The 19,477-nt window shown below is 42.2% G+C and overlaps 1 protein-coding gene across 6 annotated transcripts in view; it reads right to left on the bottom strand.

The window, feature by feature from the left end:
- Positions 1-401: 401 nt before the first annotated feature.
- BBS4 (Bardet-Biedl syndrome 4) overlaps positions 402-19,477 on the bottom strand; it is a 55,022-nt gene continuing 35,946 nt past the window's right edge. For 3 of the 6 annotated variants that reach the window (XM_003818565.6, XM_034939087.3, XM_003818566.6), the window contains 10 exons: positions 15,938-15,991; positions 14,129-14,256; positions 10,867-10,921; positions 9,187-9,255; positions 7,414-7,566; positions 7,145-7,316; positions 3,683-3,752; positions 2,903-3,044; positions 1,911-2,112; positions 402-1,394 (listed from right to left, as the gene is read on the bottom strand). In XM_003818565.6, the coding sequence (XP_003818613.1) occupies positions 1,285-1,394; positions 1,911-2,112; positions 2,903-3,044; positions 3,683-3,752; positions 7,145-7,316; positions 7,414-7,566; positions 9,187-9,255; positions 10,867-10,921; positions 14,129-14,256; positions 15,938-15,991 (1,155 nt within the window). In that variant the 3' untranslated portion in view covers positions 402-1,284. Of the gene's footprint in view, positions 1,395-1,910; positions 2,113-2,902; positions 3,045-3,682; positions 3,753-7,144; positions 7,317-7,413; positions 7,567-9,186; positions 9,256-10,866; positions 10,922-14,128; positions 14,257-15,937; positions 15,997-19,477 lie in introns of all 6 variants that reach the window. The other 3 variants (XM_008971900.5, XM_034939086.3, XM_063596774.1) reach the window with 2 other exon arrangements.

Here is a 19,477-nt window from a genome sequence, read left to right as displayed (position 1 = left end):
CGCAATTGTTCAGGGTACAAATCCACGTTTGCCACATACCACCAGCTGAATGACAAAGGCATCACTTCTGATACTTTTTGAGATACAAGAAATGAAGGGGGTCCTGCTCAGTTAGCTGCTTCTTCAATGTCAAAACAGACCCTGTAATAAAATAAGGAACTCCAACCGGTTTGGTAGTAGGTCAGTTTTCTATCATCTATCTATCTATCATCTTTAAATTATGGTGATTAAAGGGCACTTTCAGTGCAAAATGGGGACTGGCCCTCAGTAAGCAAATTGCTGGCTTATCATGCATCAGGGTTGCTGCAGAGGCCATGCCTGTACCAAGCAGGAACTTGGCCTTGAGGTTCCTCCTCCAATTTCAAAATAGGCTTAGACACAGGTAAGGGAAGACCGTGATCATAGGTTCTTTTAGGTTTTTATTATGATCTCTTGTTTTTATACCTGAATAACAATTTTCCCCAAAGGAATGATGATATGTAATCTTTATTCTAAAAAGGACACATAGTGTATTGATAGCATCTCGTCAGTGGTTATCACTGACTATCTTCAATAACAATTACTCATCTAAGAAACTCTTCCTTTTTTCTTTAAAATCGTTGGTGCTGATCCAGACAAGCCCTGGGCTGCTGCTCCTCATACTGATAGGATCTAGCTTCTAGACTGACCCCTCTCAAGAACAAAATACAGGGAGGGACTTGTTCTGGATTCCCTTTGGGCAAATGCAGCTGCAATACTCAGCAGGCTGGGCCTCAACTTCCAGGGCTTTTGTTTTTTTTCTTTTAAATGTATACTATTAAAGTTGGATTATTAATCTAATATTTGTGTTTGCCTTGGGGACTAATAAACCTCACAACCTGAGGATCACCTCAGTTAAACCAAGGCTTTGTCATCACAGAGCTACTCAGCAGAAGTCTGTCTCAGCTGTTCCTTGAACTAAGGAAGGAGTCAGTCAGCTAGGAGAGAAAAGTCCTTTTGAAAGCAGACAGCATCATGTACCTTGCTGACTCAGCTACATACATAAAGCCTCAAGCCTTGCTGCCAGTTCTTAAAGGAACTGTGTTCTCTTCACTTTTCCTGGCTTATGGGGCAGTAGAGGGTTTCCGACCTCAAATGCCAATACCAGGTAGGTAGAAGGACCTTAGGCTCAACTGCTGGCTCCTCGTAATCATAACACACACTGTATTCTGTGGTGGGTGCCACTCTGCCTGTGTCATGTCACCTTTCCTAATCCAGCACATCCTCGCCCAAGAAAACCCTATTTTGGGGTCATTCATTCTATTCTTATTTCTCTCTTATTTGTTCTGATGTTTCAGTTGGACTTGATTCCACCGCAGGCTCTGGCTCCAGAGGAAGAGATGGGGGCTTTGTGAACTGGGATGTTCCTCCAGCACCTAGTAACAAAAAAAAAACTTGAATCCTCATGTTCCACAATTTCAGAAGAAATCATTCTTTTTTGCTGTTAGAGTTCAAGAGGAAACCCCATATTTTCTGGAACCAGTGGGACTGACCCATTAGCTATAAGGGAAGACTATAACTGAGAAATAAAGCAACAGTCAAGTTTGCCTTCAATGAGTCACTGAAAAATATTTAATTACGTGTCAACTTCTGATAAAGCAGTAAAAATTAAACATTGCATAACAGGATATACTTAATAACATATTGCTAAAATTGGAAAGACCAGTGTATAGACCATCCAACTAAGTCTGTGAGTAGCTGTTACCTACTACATAGCTCGCCTTAAGGAAACAAGTGCCAATTTAGCCACCCTGTGTTTTTTTTCTCCCCTTGTGGCCAATACTATGTTGGACATATGAGTCTGAAGAGAACCTCACTGAAAGCTATAATCTCTTTGCTGACACATGTGGCTTGTACCTGCAAGGTCTTCATGGAGCTCTGTATGGTCCTACCTGAGGGGAGCATCCTGTATGCAGCTGCTGAAGACATTGCCTGTCCTAGAGCTTGATTAGAGCCCAGAGGCTGCTGGAAACTGGCAGGTTTGCTGGTTGAAGTGGTCTGGTGCTTTGATTTGGGATCTTTAACTGGTTTGGTCCAGACCAGTGCCTCCCCAACCTGGAGAGCAGCTCCCAACTTCTGAGCCATCTCCACCATCTTGTGTCCACAAAGGAAGTAAAAGAATCAAAAGCATGACTGTCAGAGACAAGCCAACCCACTTCTTTGGTCTTCGAGCTGGGGTTTTAGCTGAAATAGTGTCTGGTCGTACTAGCAGCTGAGGCAGGAAGTACTTATCAAACAGTAGAGAATACAGATTGCCTTTACTGGATGGCACGGTGGTTCACATAGGATCTCAAAACCCAACAATTCAAGCCTGGTGCATTACTGGGCCAAATAGTGCATTTCCTACAACAAGTGAAATAGGGCTGGGCACGTGGATCACGAGGTCAAGAGATTGAGACCATCCTGGCCAACATGGTGAAACCCCGTCTCTACTAAAAATACAAAAATTAGCTGGGCGTGGTGGCACGTGCCTGTAGTCCCAGCTACTTGGAAGGCTGAGGCAGGAGAATTGCTTGAACCCAGGAGGCGGAGGTTGCAGTGAACTGAGATTGCGCCATTGCACTCCAGCCTGGGCAACAGAGCAAGATTCCGTCTCAAAAAAAAAAAAAAAAGTGAAATAGAAGGAAGCTACAGACAGACACAGACCTCAACTTTGATGAGCTGAATTAGCAATAACAACTCAGTAAGCCTGAATTTCCTTTTATTATTATTCTAGGAAAGTTTTTCTCAGGCGGTTATTAATTGATGAACTCATGCTGCTAGGAACATCAAAGCCAGAACAGCCATGAACGTGTAATACCTTGGATTTGGATGATTTGGGCTTGATTTTTAAAAGTCTCCTGAGAGCTTACTTATGACTCTAGGGAGCTAATAAAAGACATACCTCAGAGTCAAATTCCAGAGAGCTATTGTCCTTGAGTAGGCTGACTTTCTTCTCCATCTCCTGATATTGGGCCAGGGCGTTCTTCTTCTCGCCCTGGTTGTACAGCAGCACAGCATAGTTCAGGTTTACTAAAGGGTTACACCTGTGGCAGACAGAGATTCTATGGAGCTGGGGGCTCTGCAACAAATGGTCATTTAGAGATCCTTCTCATTACACAAAAACAAAACAAAACTGGTTAAGTAGAGATTTCTCCATTATGCAGCAAGGTAGGTACATATGTGCTAAGCAGACCTGGGGAGAAGAATCAAGGAATTAATGGCCTAACAAGCAAAGCTGGTATTGGGACCAAATCTGGCATCTCCGCCCTCAACAGAGACTACCTAGGCCAGGGTTGAAAAAGGGATCTCTACCCTGCTGTCTAGAAGATGCCAGCGGAGTAAATCCTGGAAGAGTCAAGTTTTATCTTGAATTAAACAGCCCAGAGTCCCATCTGATATTCCAGCTAGCCCATAGCTATCAGCAACCCAAGTCCACTGCCAGTTCTGACATTCTCTAGCCTCCTGATTACTCAGTTTAGGACTGGAAACATTTTCTCAGAGTGTCAATTCCTGCTGAGCCACCACATACTTAGGAGACACATCCCTCCACACTGAGGTCTGCTATGTACTAATGCCATAGAGGAACAGCTGGGCTGACACAGGCAGCACCAATGCTATGGCACCACCTCATGGCTTTGGAGAGTCCAACCCCTGCCAGTACCATTCTCAACAAAGCGCATACTTATCCAGGTGGACTGCTTCTGCGTAGGCTCTCTTGGCATTCTCTATATCTTCCAGATTGGTCAGAGCCACTGCAACAAAGAAAGCACTGCAGCTGGAGAGCTCAGCTTAGAAGACAAAAGGAGTATTAAAGACTACCCCCAAAGTAAACTTCACCCTGTCAGCTCATGGCACCAGAGTTTACTAAGTTAGCTTAGATACCTGGTGCTATCTTCAACCATCTCTTCTACAATCAATCAGTTGCCAGGTTCTATGCATCCTTTTTTTGCAGTTTCTTTTCTGACACTGCCCTTGTTCAGGCCCAAGTAGTTTCAGGCTTTCCATTTATTCCCCAGTGTCAAAGTCCCCACCTGCCTCCATTCCACTTTCCGCAGCGCTGCCAGGTATCTCACTGCCTTACAAATCTGACCACATTACCATCCTACTTAGGAATCCTCACTGGCCCCCCACATCTATAACCATGATCTTTACACTTTCATTTAGCAGTAAAACACTCCCCCCACTTTTTAAAATCAGTATTTCCTTGACACCTAATATATAAAACAAAAACAGCTGCTCTGGAAGCCCTGCCCATTCCACCTCCCCACCAGCTATGCACTCACTCCTACCAGGCACCTAAGAGGAGATCTAGGAAGACAGCTGGACAAACATGGCCTCTAAGATAAAGTCCTTGCACTGTACGCATGACCTCCATAATCTGACCCCAGAATATCTTTCCTGACTCATCTCCCATCATATTCTCTAACACTAACCCCCACTAACAGCAAGGGACACTGCAGTTTCATGGCTACATGCCTTTCTTCACAGTGGCTCCTCAGCCATTCTGTGCTATTCCATTTTAGCTTGTTGTTCAGGATCCAGTTTGAATGCCATCTCTACTTTGTAAAGTTAGCATCGCTGTTATCTCTTACATTATGGCTGTTTACATTTCTATGTTCCATTAGAACCCAGCTATCTAAAGAAACTATCAACACAGTAAACAGACAACGTACAAAATGGGAGAAAATATTTGCAAACCATGCAGGTCTAATATCCAAGATCTATAAGGAACTTAAGCAAATTTACAAGAAGAATACAATCCCATTAAAGTGGGCAAAGGACATAAACAGACACTTCAAAAGAAGACATACATGCAGCCAACAAGCATATGAAAAACTCAGTATCACTGATTAGAGAAATGCAAATTGAAACCACAGTGAGATAACCATCTCACACCAGTCAAAATGGCTATTATTAAAAACTCAAAATATAACATCCTGGTGAGGCTGCAGAGAAAAGGGAATGCTTATACACTGTTGATGGGAGTGTAAATTAGTTCAACCATTGTGGAAAGCAATGTGGCAATTCCCCAAAGAGCTAAAAATACAACTACCCTTCGACCCAGCAATCCCATTACTGGGTATATGCCCAAAGGAATATAAATCGTTCTGCCATAAAGACACATGCACGTGTGTGTTCAATGCAGCACTATTCACAATAGCAAAGATGTGAAATCAACTTAAATGCCCATCAATGGTAGACTGGATAAACAAAATGTAAATGTACACCATGGAATACAACACAGCCATACAAAAGAACAAGATCGTGTCCTTTGCAGCAACATAGATGGAGCTGGAGGCCACCATCCTTAGCAAATTAATAAAGGATAGAAAGCCAAATCCTGCATGTTCTCACTATAAGAGCTAAATGATGAGAACACATGGAGACACAGGGAAACAGACACTGGAGCTTACTGGAGGAGGGGGAGGGCCAGAAAAAAATAACTATTGGGTACTAGGCTTAGTACTGAGTGATGAAATAATCTGTACAACAAATCCCCATGACACACATGTGCCTGTGTAACAGGATGCACATGTACCCCTGAACCTAAAATAAAATTTTAAAAAAAAGAGAGAGAGATGGAGTCTCACTGTGTTGCCCAGGCTGTACTCCCAACTCCTGGGCTTAAGCAAACTTCCTGCTTTAGCCTCCCAAGTAGCCAGCACTACAGGTAGGTACCATCACACCCCACTTTAGCCTTTTTATTCTGATGTTTTGACATCTGGGGCCTTACTGACCCTGGGGAGACTGTCCCTCCCACAGTCAGCTAATTCCTAGATATAACCCCTACAAGAGTGCCTTCTGTATGCAGACCAACCAATCCAGTGTTCATATTCTTAACTGCCTCCTTTACTGGGCCCTGACACTGGGCCAATATTCCCTAGTCCTAGTCACCCGAGGGTCAGGTACCAGACACCTAGAGACAGCCCTATAGCCCAGAGCCCACTGAAATTATTCAAACTGGCCAATCCCCAACCTGGTTAACCTGCTTTCCCGGTCTTGCCCCGGAGAGGGCATTTCTACCCATGAAAACTACAATAAAGAATTGTGCTCACATTTACCCCTTGCTCCCTCTACCTCCTGATTGACCTGGTGCTTCCCCATGTAGCCCTGCATGGTGTAGCATGCCCTCCTTCTCAGGAATTGTAACAGACTATCTTTCCAGTGGCAGATGTCTTCTGATCTGTTGCCCATACCATATCTGAATAATAATAAAACCTATGTTTTTTTTTTTTAAGTTATCTTTGTATTCAGGCAACCCTCAAATAACCACAATTGCTTTTGCAAGCTTTCTCTTTTAAATAAGAACCCACAGTAATGAACAAAAAGCCACTGGAAGACGACTGCCAAATGAGGACATGGAAATCTGCTTTGGGTCTTACATTTAGTAAGTAAATGTATATGGAGAAAAAAATTCCTAGGAAGACTATTTAGTCAGTACTTTAAAATGGTTGTGCATAATTGTTAAAGTGTTTGATTAATTTTAACTTATTTTTATGATCAATTTTAGTATTTGCATGGCATAAAATGGAGTTTCAGGAAGAGAATGGCATTCTATGTAACATGCTCAGAAGAGATAAGGGTTTCAACATAAGGTAGCTTGACTTGGAAGTATCACCTAGGGGCCAATTATAGTAACAACAATATTAATAATAATAGACCAATTATATAACCACAGTAAAACCAACAGTTTTCAAAAATCAGTATTTCAACAAAACCAGTATTATTAATTGAGTGCTTAATCACACAATCCTCACATCAGCCCTAGGTACATATAATAAGTAGTAGAGGCAGGACCCTACCTAAAACCCAAGCTCTTAACACTTGCTGTCTGGAACTTAGTTGGACTCAATATATACATAAATGAATTGTCAAGGCAAGAGGAAAAAATTGGTAAAAGGTGAACTAGGGATGATCTTTATTTAACCTGTTGGTATCTGAGTGAAACTCCCCCAAGTTAGAAACAACCAAGTTCTTTTGTCATCTTTTTCTATTTCTTCAAGCTCCAGGACAGTAATCCAGATTCCTATAGGATCTCTAAGGGAATGGCTCCTATGAGACAGCCACTGATCTTCTATGATTCTAATCCATTTTTCCCTCATTACAGATGGCAGAGAGAGTTTTCCACATAAATGTTTCTTACCTGCCAAGAGCATGTAGAGCTCCCCCATCTTTGGCTGGAAGTTGATGGCCGCACTGAGAAAATGAAAAGCTGATGCATACTGCTGCATGGTCAAATGGACAAGGCCCAAATTATACAGAATCTTCCAATCGAAGGGTGCCAAGTAGTTGGCTCGTTTCAGGCAGCTGATGGCCTATGAGAGAGAAGGGGCACTCAATGAGAAGGGCAAGCTAAACAGACCCAATAACCACATGTAGAAATGCAAACAAAGAACATGAGGGGACACTCACCGCCACATATTTCTTCTTGCCAAAGAAACACATTCCAATGTTATTCCAGAGTGGAGGACTTTCTGGAACAGCACAAGCCACAACTCTGTATTTGGTGAGGGCAACATCAAAGTCCCCGTGGGTCTGCATCATGCTGCCTGCTGCCAAGATGGCCTGAAAACATGGCACAGAGAAAGTCATTCAGTCATTCCCAAAAGGCTGTAGCAGTGAGGCAGCTTTCCTGAGTCTATACTCAGCAGGCCCATCAGCATAGATGGGACTGGAAAATTTCTTCCAGGGACATAAATATATCCAACCTATTGGGACAAATGTTCCTGAGGAATGTCCTTGCACCCTACACTGTGGCTCTCTGGCACAGCACAAAAAAAAAAAAAAAAAAAAGATGTTACTTGCTTTACCCATCTGTTTCCTACTTCTAGCCAGGAAAGTCAGTATTTCAGAATGAATACCAGAGCCCTTTAAGTAAAAACTTCCTTTAATCTGTTCTCTGCAGCCCCTATTTGGTATACCAAGTGTTCTAGATACCTGAAATACACCTGTACGTGGCTACTTAAGGTAAATTTCTTTCTACCATAGAACAGAGGGTGAGTCAGCTTTAGGCTTCATCAGCCCAGCCCTTTCATTTCTCTAAGGAAAGGTATCAAGGTGGGAGCTGACAGGCTAATGCTACTTCCTAAATCAGAATTCAGTTTGTATCTTTTAATAAACAGCTTGTCTTGCTGCATCTCCTCAATGATGTTCATCCATTTGATGCTATTCCTTCTCATTCCCAAAGTCACATCTAGAAAAAAAGTTGTAATATCAAATCATTAGGACTCTAGAAGTCATTTCAACATAATTATTGTTTCTTTTTAGAGACAGGGTCTCACTCTGTCACCCAGGCTGGAGTACAGTGGTGCCATCATAGCCCACTGTAGCCTCAAACTCCTGGGCTCAAGTGATCTTCCCTCTTCCACCTTCCGAGTAGCTAGGACTACAGGTGTGTGCCACCATGCCTGGATAATTTTTTTTGTAGAATTGGGGGTCTCACTATGTTGCCCAGCCTGGTCTTGAACTCCTGGCCTCAAGTGATCCTCCTGCCTCAGCATTCCAAAGTGCTGGGATTACAGGCATAAGCCACCATGCCCAGCAGATTTATTTATTTATTTATTTATTTTATTTTATTTATTTTTTTTTTTTGAGACAGAGTCTCGCTCTGTCACCCAGGCTGGAGTGCAGTGGCACACGATCTCAGCTCACTGCAAGCTCTGCCTCCCGGGTTCACGCCATTCTCCTGCCTCAGCCTCCCGAGGAGCTGGGACTACAGGCGCCCGCCACCACGCCCAGCTAATTTTTTTGTATTTTTAGTAGAGACGGGGTTTCACTGTGTTAGCCAGGATGGTCTCGATCTCCTGACCTCGTGATCTGCCCGCCTCAGCCTCCCAAAGTGCTGGGATTACAGGCGTGAGCCACCGCGCTGGGCCGCAGATTTATTTTTGACAATAGTTGTGGAGGCATTGCTAATTTCCTAAGTAACACATAAGCTTTACTAGCACTATGATCTGCCTTCTGCAGGGGTTACACGTCTATTATAACAAATGTGCACTTTTAGAAGATAAGTAGAGCATACTTGACACTATTTTCAAATAAGAAGAGCCACCTTTTATTTATATTTTTTCTATTTCTCAGGTATCCAAATTTAAGAAGCTATTCCTTTGCTTTCCAGGGTCAGATCACCTCTAGGAGCAGTGGGACCGTCTATATGAAGGCCAGAGCCTTCACAGCCTGTAATACCTTGTAGTTGGTAGGGTCATAAGTCAGTGCATTGCCAAGATGTTCAAATGCCTTCTGGTAAATGCCGAGCTTGGGAAAAAAGCAAACAAGACAATTTACATCAGCAAGGAGATGGCAGTTAAAAGAGTCTGGCCAGACCAGGCGTGGTGGCTAATGCCTATAATCCCAGCACTTTGGGAGGCTAAGGTGGGTGGATCACCTGAGGTCAGGAGTTCGAGACCAGCCTGACCAACATGGAGAAACCCCATCTCTACTAAAAATACAAAATTACCCAGGCATGGTGGCACATGCCTGTAATCCCAGCTACTTGGGAGGCTGAGGCAGGAGAATCGCTTGAACCCAGGAGGCAGAGGTTGCAGTGAGCCGAGATCACGCCATTGCACTCCAGCCTAGGCAAAAAGAGTGAAACTCCATCTCCAAACAAACAAAAAAAAAAGTCTGGCCAACCTCACCCAGAACAGAAATGCTCTGGCTTTTTTGAGTTCTCTTGACTTTAAAAAAAAAAAAAAAAGCAGCTACAGTTACCAGATAATAAAAAAAGAAAACTAAAAATCCCCAGTCATGGTTTTCCTTCTATTTTTGTTAATTTGTCACCTGATAAGGTCAAAGTATCTATTTGATAAGAACCATCTCTGCCCCACTAGTACTGTTCCACATTAATGCCTCTTGGCAGGAAATGAGCTGGGTATCCTCATCTCCCGTGGAGCCAACCTCCCAAGCCAAAGCCCAGGAAGACCCAGGGTTAAGCTCCTGATTCCTTTTAAAGAAAAATGAAATAGACATAAAGGCCACCACAGAGGCAGGGCTGGAGGCAGAATCAGCTGACCAAGGAACTTGGCAAATGTGTATATTGGGCAAGGGGTAAAAGCCCCTTGGATACCTGGGCCCTGGGTCCTCAGCCAGAGAATCAATGGAGCTAAAAGAATCCCATTCACATTCAGGAATGTTGAGGGGACAGAAAACTTCTTATTCTAGATAAAAGTATACTTTGCCTTCTCTCTTTCCAATAAGACTCTGGCTGGGAAGAAAGATCAAAAGAAATGGCTTTGCCCCAAAGCCCTAAGTGCTCACTTGTATCTGTTTCTCTCCTCACAACAAAATAACAGCCTCCAAGACCAGACTTATTTCTCATATATGCTCTTTCCTGGATAGCATAAGAATTTTTTTTTTTTTTCTGAGACAGGATCTGGCTCTGTCACCCAGGATGGAGTGCAAGTGACTCAATCTCAGCTCACTGCAACCTCTGCCTTCCAAGTTCAAGCAATCTTCCCATCACAGCCTCCCAAGTAGCTGGGACTACAGAAGCATGCCATCATGCCTGGCTAATTTTTGTATTTTTTGTAGAGACAGGGTCTCACTATGTTACCCAGGCTGGTCTCCAACTCCTGAGCTCAAGTGATCCACCAGCCTCAGCCTCCCAAATTGCTGGGATTACAGGCATGAGACCACACCCAGCCTAGGTAGGAATTATAATTGCACTAGGCTAAAATAGAATTGCTTCCAATTTAAATGCAGAAAATTAATTCCTTTAGCAAAGAGTATCAAATAGAGAGAGTGTAGTTCATGAACTTTATATGACCTTTAGTAAAATAAATATCAGAATGCAGGAAAACCACCATACACACAAACCCAAAACCATTTCTAACATCAGTGCATGAATGAGTACAGAGTTTTCATTACCTGTAAGTAGAGTAATCCTAAAGTTGTAAGAAGCTCTGTATTTTCTGGTGAGAACCTGCAACATAGAGATGCTCAGAGGGAACAAGATGTAGATGAGAAACACGGAGACACATGCACAGTAATATGCCCTCGTGCAATACTTGACAGACCCCACTGAGCCTCTTCCTCCCCATGGAAATACCTGAAGGCAATTTGGGAATTGCCATCAAAAGTAGGTCATCTCAACCCTGGTGATAAGGAGAACTGCTCAGCAAGAAAAATGAGGCTTAGAATTCAGATTCCTTTCTTAGGGTAAAAGTCCTAAGAAAGAACCTATAGAATGTTTTGCATGACTGTCTTGGTCACACTGATAAAATTAAAGAACAATGCTTTATAAACCAAGTCAGCCTAGAACCCACACAGTTTCACCAGTCCTCTCTTGTGGGATTTTTTTTCTATTCTCATTGTGCTCACAATGCCAGGCAGCATAATTTTCTGTGTAATTTAGGATCCCAAGGCCCCTAATGCTGTTCTCTCCACTTAAACAAAGAGCTATATACCAAGTAGCCAAACTAAACAAAAGAAGAAAGATACATACCAATCCTAGGGAAGAAGGTGCTACTGACCTTTGGGAGTAAACACTGATGTAAGTAAAATACTCACGTCAGGGATTGCCTGCTCAATCCCTCACTAGTATTTGTCTTTGTCACAAAACCAAGGCAACACTGAGTTGAGATGATCTGACCATAGGATCATCAGACAGTTTCAACAGTAAAACACCAAAGGGCTATGAACAATGTCTTCTGCTTCTAAGGAATGATATAGGGCACTGGTTACCTATAGGAAGACCTGAACCAGAAGATGCAAAGCCCCAGCCAGGGGAGGCCTGAGCTGACCAAACAGAGCTTTCTCAATTCAACTAGGAATCCGCCTTTCACTTTCTGCCATAATAAACATCCACTTTGATCACTTCCCTCCCCAAAGCCAGGTAACTTCTGTAATTCTAGCAATATCGGCTTCCCCACTACAACATAACTACTCTCTTCAAAGCTGTAGGTCATGAACAATGGTCTCTATCTTCTCAGTAAGGCTTCAGATTTTAGCTGTCCACATTTCTCCCTTAGGAAATTTAGTGACCAAAGTCCTTGATCAGTTACTGGAACAATGTTCCCCTTGGGATTTATGTATGCTATTCTCAAAGAGCTAACCTCTAGAAGGCAGGGGTCAGGGATCAGGGCTACTACCTAGCACCACAGAGGCACTGAACATGTTACATGGCTCCTTACTACTTGCCCAAATATACAGCCTCTTGATGACAAAAGTCTCTTCTGTAGCTTAACAAACCAAGTGATTTTTCTGTTTTAGACACAAAATATGGTTGAAGAAAATTCAGAAAGCAGTGCTGTGACTGATATAACCAGAAAATTTACTACCATGGTAGAAGACAAAGATGATTAACAAATTAATAGAAATCTAAGTTTAGTTCAGAATCTAATTATTAGGAATAATAAGCCTTGAACCACAGACCAGACATTCTATTAAGGGACCAAACAAATGAGACAAAGCATTTTGCTACAGCTATCCCATTTAAAAGAAACAACACAAGGCCGGGTGCAGTGGTTCACGCCTGCAATCCCAGCACTATGGGAGACCAAGGCAAGCAGATCACTTGAGGCCAGGAATTCGAGACCAGCCTGACCAACATGGTGAAACCCTGTCTCTGCTAAAAATACAAAAATTAGCCAGGGGTGGTGGCGTGCTCGTGCAGTCCCAGCTACTCAGGAGGCTGAGGCATGAGAATCGCTTGAACCCAGGAGGCAGAGGTTGCAGTGAGCCAAGATCGCGCCACTGCACTCACCCCTGGGCGACAGAGCGAGACTGTTGAAATAAATGAAAGAAAGGAAAGAAAGGAAGGAAGAAAGGAAGAAAAGAAAGAAAGAAAGATGGGAATGGGAGGGAGGGAAAGGAAGGAAAGAAAAGAGAGAAAAAGGAAGGAAGGGAGAGAGGGAGGGGGAAGGGAGATGGGAAAAGGGGAAAGGGGGAAGGGAAAGGAGGAAGGGGAAAGGGGGAAGGGGGATGGGGAAAGGGGGACAGGGAAAGGGGGACGGGGAAAGAGGGATGGGGGAAGAGGGAAGGAGGAAGGGGAAGAGGAAGGGGAAAAGGGGTAAGGGGGAAAGGGAAAGGGGGAAGAGAAAAGGGGGAAGGGAAAACAGGGAAAGGGAAGGGGAAAATGGGGAAAGGGAAGGGGAAAACGGGGAAGGGGAAGGGAAAATGGGGAAGGGGAAGGGAAAATGGGGAAGGGGGGAAAAAGATACTGGTCTCATGCTAATAAGGCCAAATGTTTTGTTTTGTTTTGTTTTTTACTGAATCAGGAGATTTCTGTCCCTAATAATATCTCTGAAAACAGAAGATCTGTTATTAACATATGATACCAAAATGGCAGACTGTCGGACAACTCTTAAATCTGTTATTTCCTTCTCCTTGAGTGCTTGTCTGCCCACTTCCCTTGTAACTATCATGTAGTTTTGAACCATGGAATGTAAACAGGAACGATGTGTGCAATTTCTGGGTCATTTAAAACTTATTACCAAGGCCAGGTGCAGTGGCTCACACCTGTAATTCCAGCACTTTGGAAGGCTGAGGCAGGAGGATCGCTTGAGCCCAGAAGTTTAAGACCAGCCTGGGCAACACAGCAAGACCCTGTAAACACAAAAACAGTTTTTTTTTAAATTAGCTGGGCATGGTGGCACATGCCTGTAGTCCCAACTACTTGGGAGGCTGAGGTAGGAAGATTGCTTTAGCCCAAGAGGTTGAGGCTGCAGTGAGCTGTGTTCTCCACTGCACTCCAGCCTGAGTGATGGAGTAAGATCATGTCTCTCTCTCTCTCTATATATATATATAGCCAGATGCTTATTCCATGCTTAGCTTCCCATACCATCTCCTTCCACCACAGCCTGGATGTGGATGTTACATTCAGCATCAACCATGCAGGTAAAGACAACAGCCTAAGGAATGGTGAGTTAATAAGGAAGAAACCTGGATCCCTGGCTGACCTTGTAGAATAGAGCTGCCCAGCTAACCTAAAGCAGCAGTCATCCTTATAGGTAAGAAAGAAACACAGTCTACCTTATTGAAGCCACTGGGAGCTCTTAAACTTCAGCTTAACCTTTAACTCATACAGTAAGTAATTAATCAAACATATTCACTCTTTTAGGCTTGGGAGTTCACGTATCCACTCAATTTTCTTAGTTTCTCACTGTTTTAAAGGAAACAGTACACTTACTCCACTGCTTTCTTGTAGACTTCAATGGCCTTGTCCAAGTCTCCCTCCAGCAAGTGGATCTTCCCCAGCATTATATAAGTCAGATCGTGCCTATTAAGATTCAGGGCATTGTGCAACTGGTCTTGTGCCTGACAAGTTTGACAAAATAAAGAAAACCAAATCACTACCACTGAACGAACTATACCTTTATATGGCTAATGTAAAGACACTTTCTGCTGTATTGACATAGGAACATCACATTTCAGCAAACAGCCCCCATTACCCAAAGATCAAAACATACCAAAACTGTCCTTGTTGAAAAGACAGCTGGCAACATGGGATATCTGCTTCTGGAGCCACTTGGAAGAATTTATACAAGACGATTAATCTTTCTGAATGTTTTCTGCCTGATATTCACACCTATGACTCATACTTCATAAGTCAAAAGAGCCATCATAGTACAGTGTAGAGTACTACACTAAACTAAATCCCAGCTGTAACACTGACCAAGTGCACAACCTTCCCTATGGTGGGCCCAGATTTCCCCACCAATGTGATGATAAATGAATAAATAGATTGTTCTCATTTATTCACCCAACTGCTTGCTGTTCTAGATGCTAAATATATTTGAGTTTATAAAACCAACTCCTTGCTCTGGAGGAGCCTACCTTCTCCTAGTAAACGAAAGGGCTTTGTTTAGTCATTCACAGATTCAACAAGCATTTATATAAATGCCAGGTATTGTATTTGCCTAGACTGTTAGCTGTACAGTAAAATCTAAATATATTTCTTCTCAGCACAGATCCAACCAAAGACAAATCCTTCTTTTCCCCTGACTCAGAATAATCCTGTGAATAGAAATGTGCCTGTTTGAAATTGTCTCTGAAGAGAAAAATCTCCTAACCAAGTATATAAAACTATAGATCCATCTACAAAACCTAAGGGGCCCACTAAATGTATTTTATGTATATATATTGTTATCTCAGGAGAAAAGTTACTTTTACACCCCAACTGCTAATGTGCATATTTTTTTCCACACCAGTGTGGGATACTAGTTACACCAGTCTGCAAATTGACACAAACTAAACATTGTCAAATGGGTACTAACCAATTCAGATTCTCAGTCCTGGTGGCATTGGAGAAAGGAGAATAAAACTTCATAATCACTAACTGTGAGCTCTATGAAGGAAACTACCCAACGCTCTCATCAGTAAGTTTTAGAGCTCTCAGTAATTTTGTCTACTCCTCAATTATGATATATACTTTTTCTTACCTGAGTACCAAATTTGAGGTAAGCTCAACTTGTCTTCTCTGATATAGGAGTCTATAGCTTAATCACAGTGAAATATAAATTCTCATCATGGAAAATAACTACAAAATTAAAACTGAAAACTCAGAAATCAGATCCACTTAAAATTTAAAATTTATTTTCAATGACCCTAAAAACTAAGTTGCCGTCAGGGCATGGAGATAGCTCACATGGTCATGATCACACCTTTAAGACTTAAGGGTCCCCTTTTTGATATGTATGTTTTATTAAGCATCTGTTTCTAAACTGGGAAATTTAACTGGAGGTAGAGAAAAAGAAGAAAGGAGAAAAACTGCCATTCCCTCATATTTCTAGAACTTTCCATGTTCTTATTACAAGCAGAAAACAACAGATGAATAATGACAAGTGAGAATTAAAACAGAAAAAAATGTATAAAGGTACTTTCAATTTTCAGTTCCAAAAACCTCTGCAAGCACTAGGGATAATACCAAATGAGCAATGTAACAACTTCTGCAACAAGTGCACCCTCAGTGAAATCTATCACCACTTCTATAAATTACCTTGTTGAACTGCTTCAGGTATATGTAGCAAACTCCTAGGTTATGGCTGATCTCCTAGGCTCACAAAAAAGAAGGAAAACAACTCAGGTGTAATTCCACAGTAAGTATTAGAGTGAAACAACAGACATCTAGAGATTGTTATTGCTCGGCAAGGTTTAAACTTTAAACTATGCATTACAGTCAGCTTTTTATTAGAGTTCATACTCAAATATATTTAATTGTTAAAAATAAGTTCCTCAATATAAAAAAATACAGATTATAAGAAATAAAAGCAGAATAAACAGGTGATCTTCCTGGATCTATGGGGAACCCTGGGGCACATACCCAGCCCATCCCCATACCTTTTCTCTTTAAGAGTTGCCCATTACCCATACCCTTTGCTCCTCCTTCTCAGGAGAGACTACCCACAGCCCCTGCTGAGAGGGCTGCTAGCCACACATTTCCGCCCTTAAGGCAACACAGTTGGATAGTGACACCTGACTCAACTGAAGTCCTTTCCCTAGGAATCTGGAATTGGAAGAGAGCTAGTTAGTTACAAGTACTAAATTTACTAGGTGATGTGGACTTGAGGACTGACAGCGCCACCTGGAGTCTGCTGTGATGAATACATGTAATTGGAGCCATCTGCAGAAGTGTAGAGCTGACATGGGAAAACTATGGTCCATGGGCCAAATCCATTCCCTGCCCTTTTTTATAAGTACAGATTCATTGGAACACAGACACAACTATTGTTTTTGTATGGCTCTTTTGCATTAGAACTGCGGAGTTAAGTCGTTGCAACAGAGTCTGTATGAAGCTATACAAATTAAAATATTTATTAACTGGCCCTTTACAAAAAAAGTTTGCCAACCTTTGATCTACAGAAAGAAAAGATGAAGCAGAAAAGGCAGAGTAGCTACCTTGGATGCTGAAGCGTTCCAGTTCTGCTTCACTAAAAGACCAACCTGCATCTCTTGATACTGTTTTATGGACTCTCAAATTCCTTTATAATAAACCTCCCTTTATTTAAGGTAGCTTTGGAAAAGGAGAAAGCAAGGGTAAGGAAAATGCTCTTGGGAAACATAGTAAGAACTACCCTATTAGTAGTGGAGATGTGTCCCTGTCTGAGGAAACATGGACCCCCAGGCTCAGAGATAACAACTGATTTAATGTTTTCCAAGTCTCCAAAAATAGTAAAAACAACAAAACAGCAACCATTGGTTGAGCACCTACTAACATCAGGCTTTATGCCAGATGTTTTCATATATGTTACTTTAATTTTCAGCAAATCTGCAACATAGTTATAATCTTTCCAATTTTACAGATAAGGAAATTGAAGCTCAGAGAGGTTGAGTAGATTACCTAACTTAAGACAGAGAGTATTGGGATTTTTTTTTTCTTTTTTAGTTCTATATCCTAGGGAGAATTTCAATCCTACGTAAGTGCAGACAGAATTAGGTACTAATCATCCTGTCCCAACAACCATCCAATCCACACCCCATCTACTCCCACAACTTTTGTAAGCAAATAACAGCCCAACGTTTTATCCACAAATGTTTCCGTATGTATTTCTAAAAGATAAGGCCTTTTTCTTAAACCTACCCACATCGTCATACTCGAAAAAAAGTAGTGACTGCTTGATATTAGATATTCAATTACGTTAAAATTTCCAATTATCTCACAAATGCTGCACATTAAAAAATTTTTTTTATTCAATCACAAATCATGTCCATATTATAGAACATTGGGATTTGAACTCAGGCCTGCTTCCAAAACTTGTATACTGCCAACTTTGTCATGCTATAAGAATGCATGCATGGAGAGAGACAAGGCAGAAATAAAGCCTTTCTTGTCCTTTAAATGTCCTGCTCTGCAGTAGGAATTGTCAAGGTAGGTAAGTAAATAGATGTCCTGAAGGCTAACCTCTGAGTTGATAGTTGAGATAGATAGTTGAGATAGTTGAGAAGGCAGCAATATACCTTTAACAAACTAACTGCAAAAGAAATTTGGAAAGGGCAACAGAACAAATCAGAGTCAAATCCTATCTTTCAGGAGGTAAGGGAATCCAGCAGACATCCTGCAAAGGCAGTTGGTACAGTGGAAAAGATCACAGTCTTAAGACGAGGAATCTTAGATCATCCTAGATCACAGGTCTGAATTCCAGTTCTGGCTCAGCAACTACCTCACTGTAGCAACTTCCATCTTCCAAAGCCTTAGCTTCCTCACTTGTCAATGGGGGAAATTCTCCCTACTTAACAGAACTGTTCCAAAAGTCAACTAAGATAATGGCAGGAGGAATTACTATTCCCCTGTTGCAGCAAGACTGTGGAATACCCTGATGAGTCCAAGAAAGTAGGGCTACAAGGTTGTTTCTTTTTTTTTTTTTTTTTTTTTTTTTGAGACAGGGTCTTGCTCTGCTTTCCATGCTGAAGTGCAGTGACACAATCACAGTTCACCGCATCACTGCGGCCTCAACCTCCCGGGCTAACGTGATCCTCCTACCTCAGCCTCTAGAATAGCTAGGACTACAGGTGCACACGACCACTAATTTTTATTTTATTTTTCTAGAAACTGGGTTTCTATGTTGCCCAGGCTGGTCTCAGACTCCTGGGCTCAAGTGATCCTCCCCACTCAGCATCCTTTTAAAGTGCTGGTATTACAGGTATGAGCCACCATGCTCCAGCTACTATAAGGTTTTCTACAGGTACTTATGAAGTATGTAGGGTAGGTAAGGGCTGTTAATAAAAGTAAAATTCAAAATCATTAAAATATTCTAAAAAGAAAATAAAAATGCCATGAAGGGGAAAATTTTAAAGAAAAATTTTAAAGTTAAAAAAAAAAAAAGGTGGTGGCTCACACCTGTAGTCTCAGCACTTTGGGAGGCCAAGGTGGGCGGATCACGACATCAGGAGCTCGAGACCAGCCTGACCAACATGGTGAAACCTCATCTCTACTAAAAATACAAAAATTAGCTGGGCATGGTGGCGGGTGCCTGTAAATCCCAGCTACTCAGGAGGCTGAGGGAGGAGAATCGCTTGAACCCAGGAGGCAGAGGTTGCAGTGAGCCAAGATTGAGCCACTGCACTCTAGCCTAGGTGACAGAATGAGACTCTGTCTCAAAAAAAAAAAAAAGAATGGCTGTTTTGTGAATGATCACATCTACTAGTAACAATGGGATGGTTATCCCAAGTGAGTCAGTAATACCAAATGAGCTCTTTCAACCAACTGGATAGATTAAGAAATACGTTCCATTCCCCCTGTGACCCTGAGCTCTCCTGCTTTACCTCTTCCCTATCTCCCTCTATGGGTTCTCTTCTTCTGCTCAGTCCTTCAAAATTGCTTTTTGATGGCTCACACCTGTAATCCCAGCACTCTGGGAAGCTAAAGCAGGAGGATCACTTGAGGACAGGAGCTTGAGACCAGCCTGGGCAACATGAGACCTCATTTCCACAAAATAAATTTAGCCAGGCATGGTGGCTTGCACCTGTAGCCCCAGCTACTCAGGAGGCAGAGGCAGGAGGATCACTTGAGCCCAGGAGTTGGAGGTTACAGTAAGCTATG

Source organism: Pan paniscus, chromosome 16 (assembly GCF_029289425.2).
Source record: "Pan paniscus chromosome 16, NHGRI_mPanPan1-v2.0_pri, whole genome shotgun sequence".
Classification (NCBI taxonomy): Eukaryota; Metazoa; Chordata; class Mammalia; order Primates; family Hominidae; genus Pan; species Pan paniscus.
This window is presented reverse-complemented; position numbering and strand designations above follow the sequence as displayed.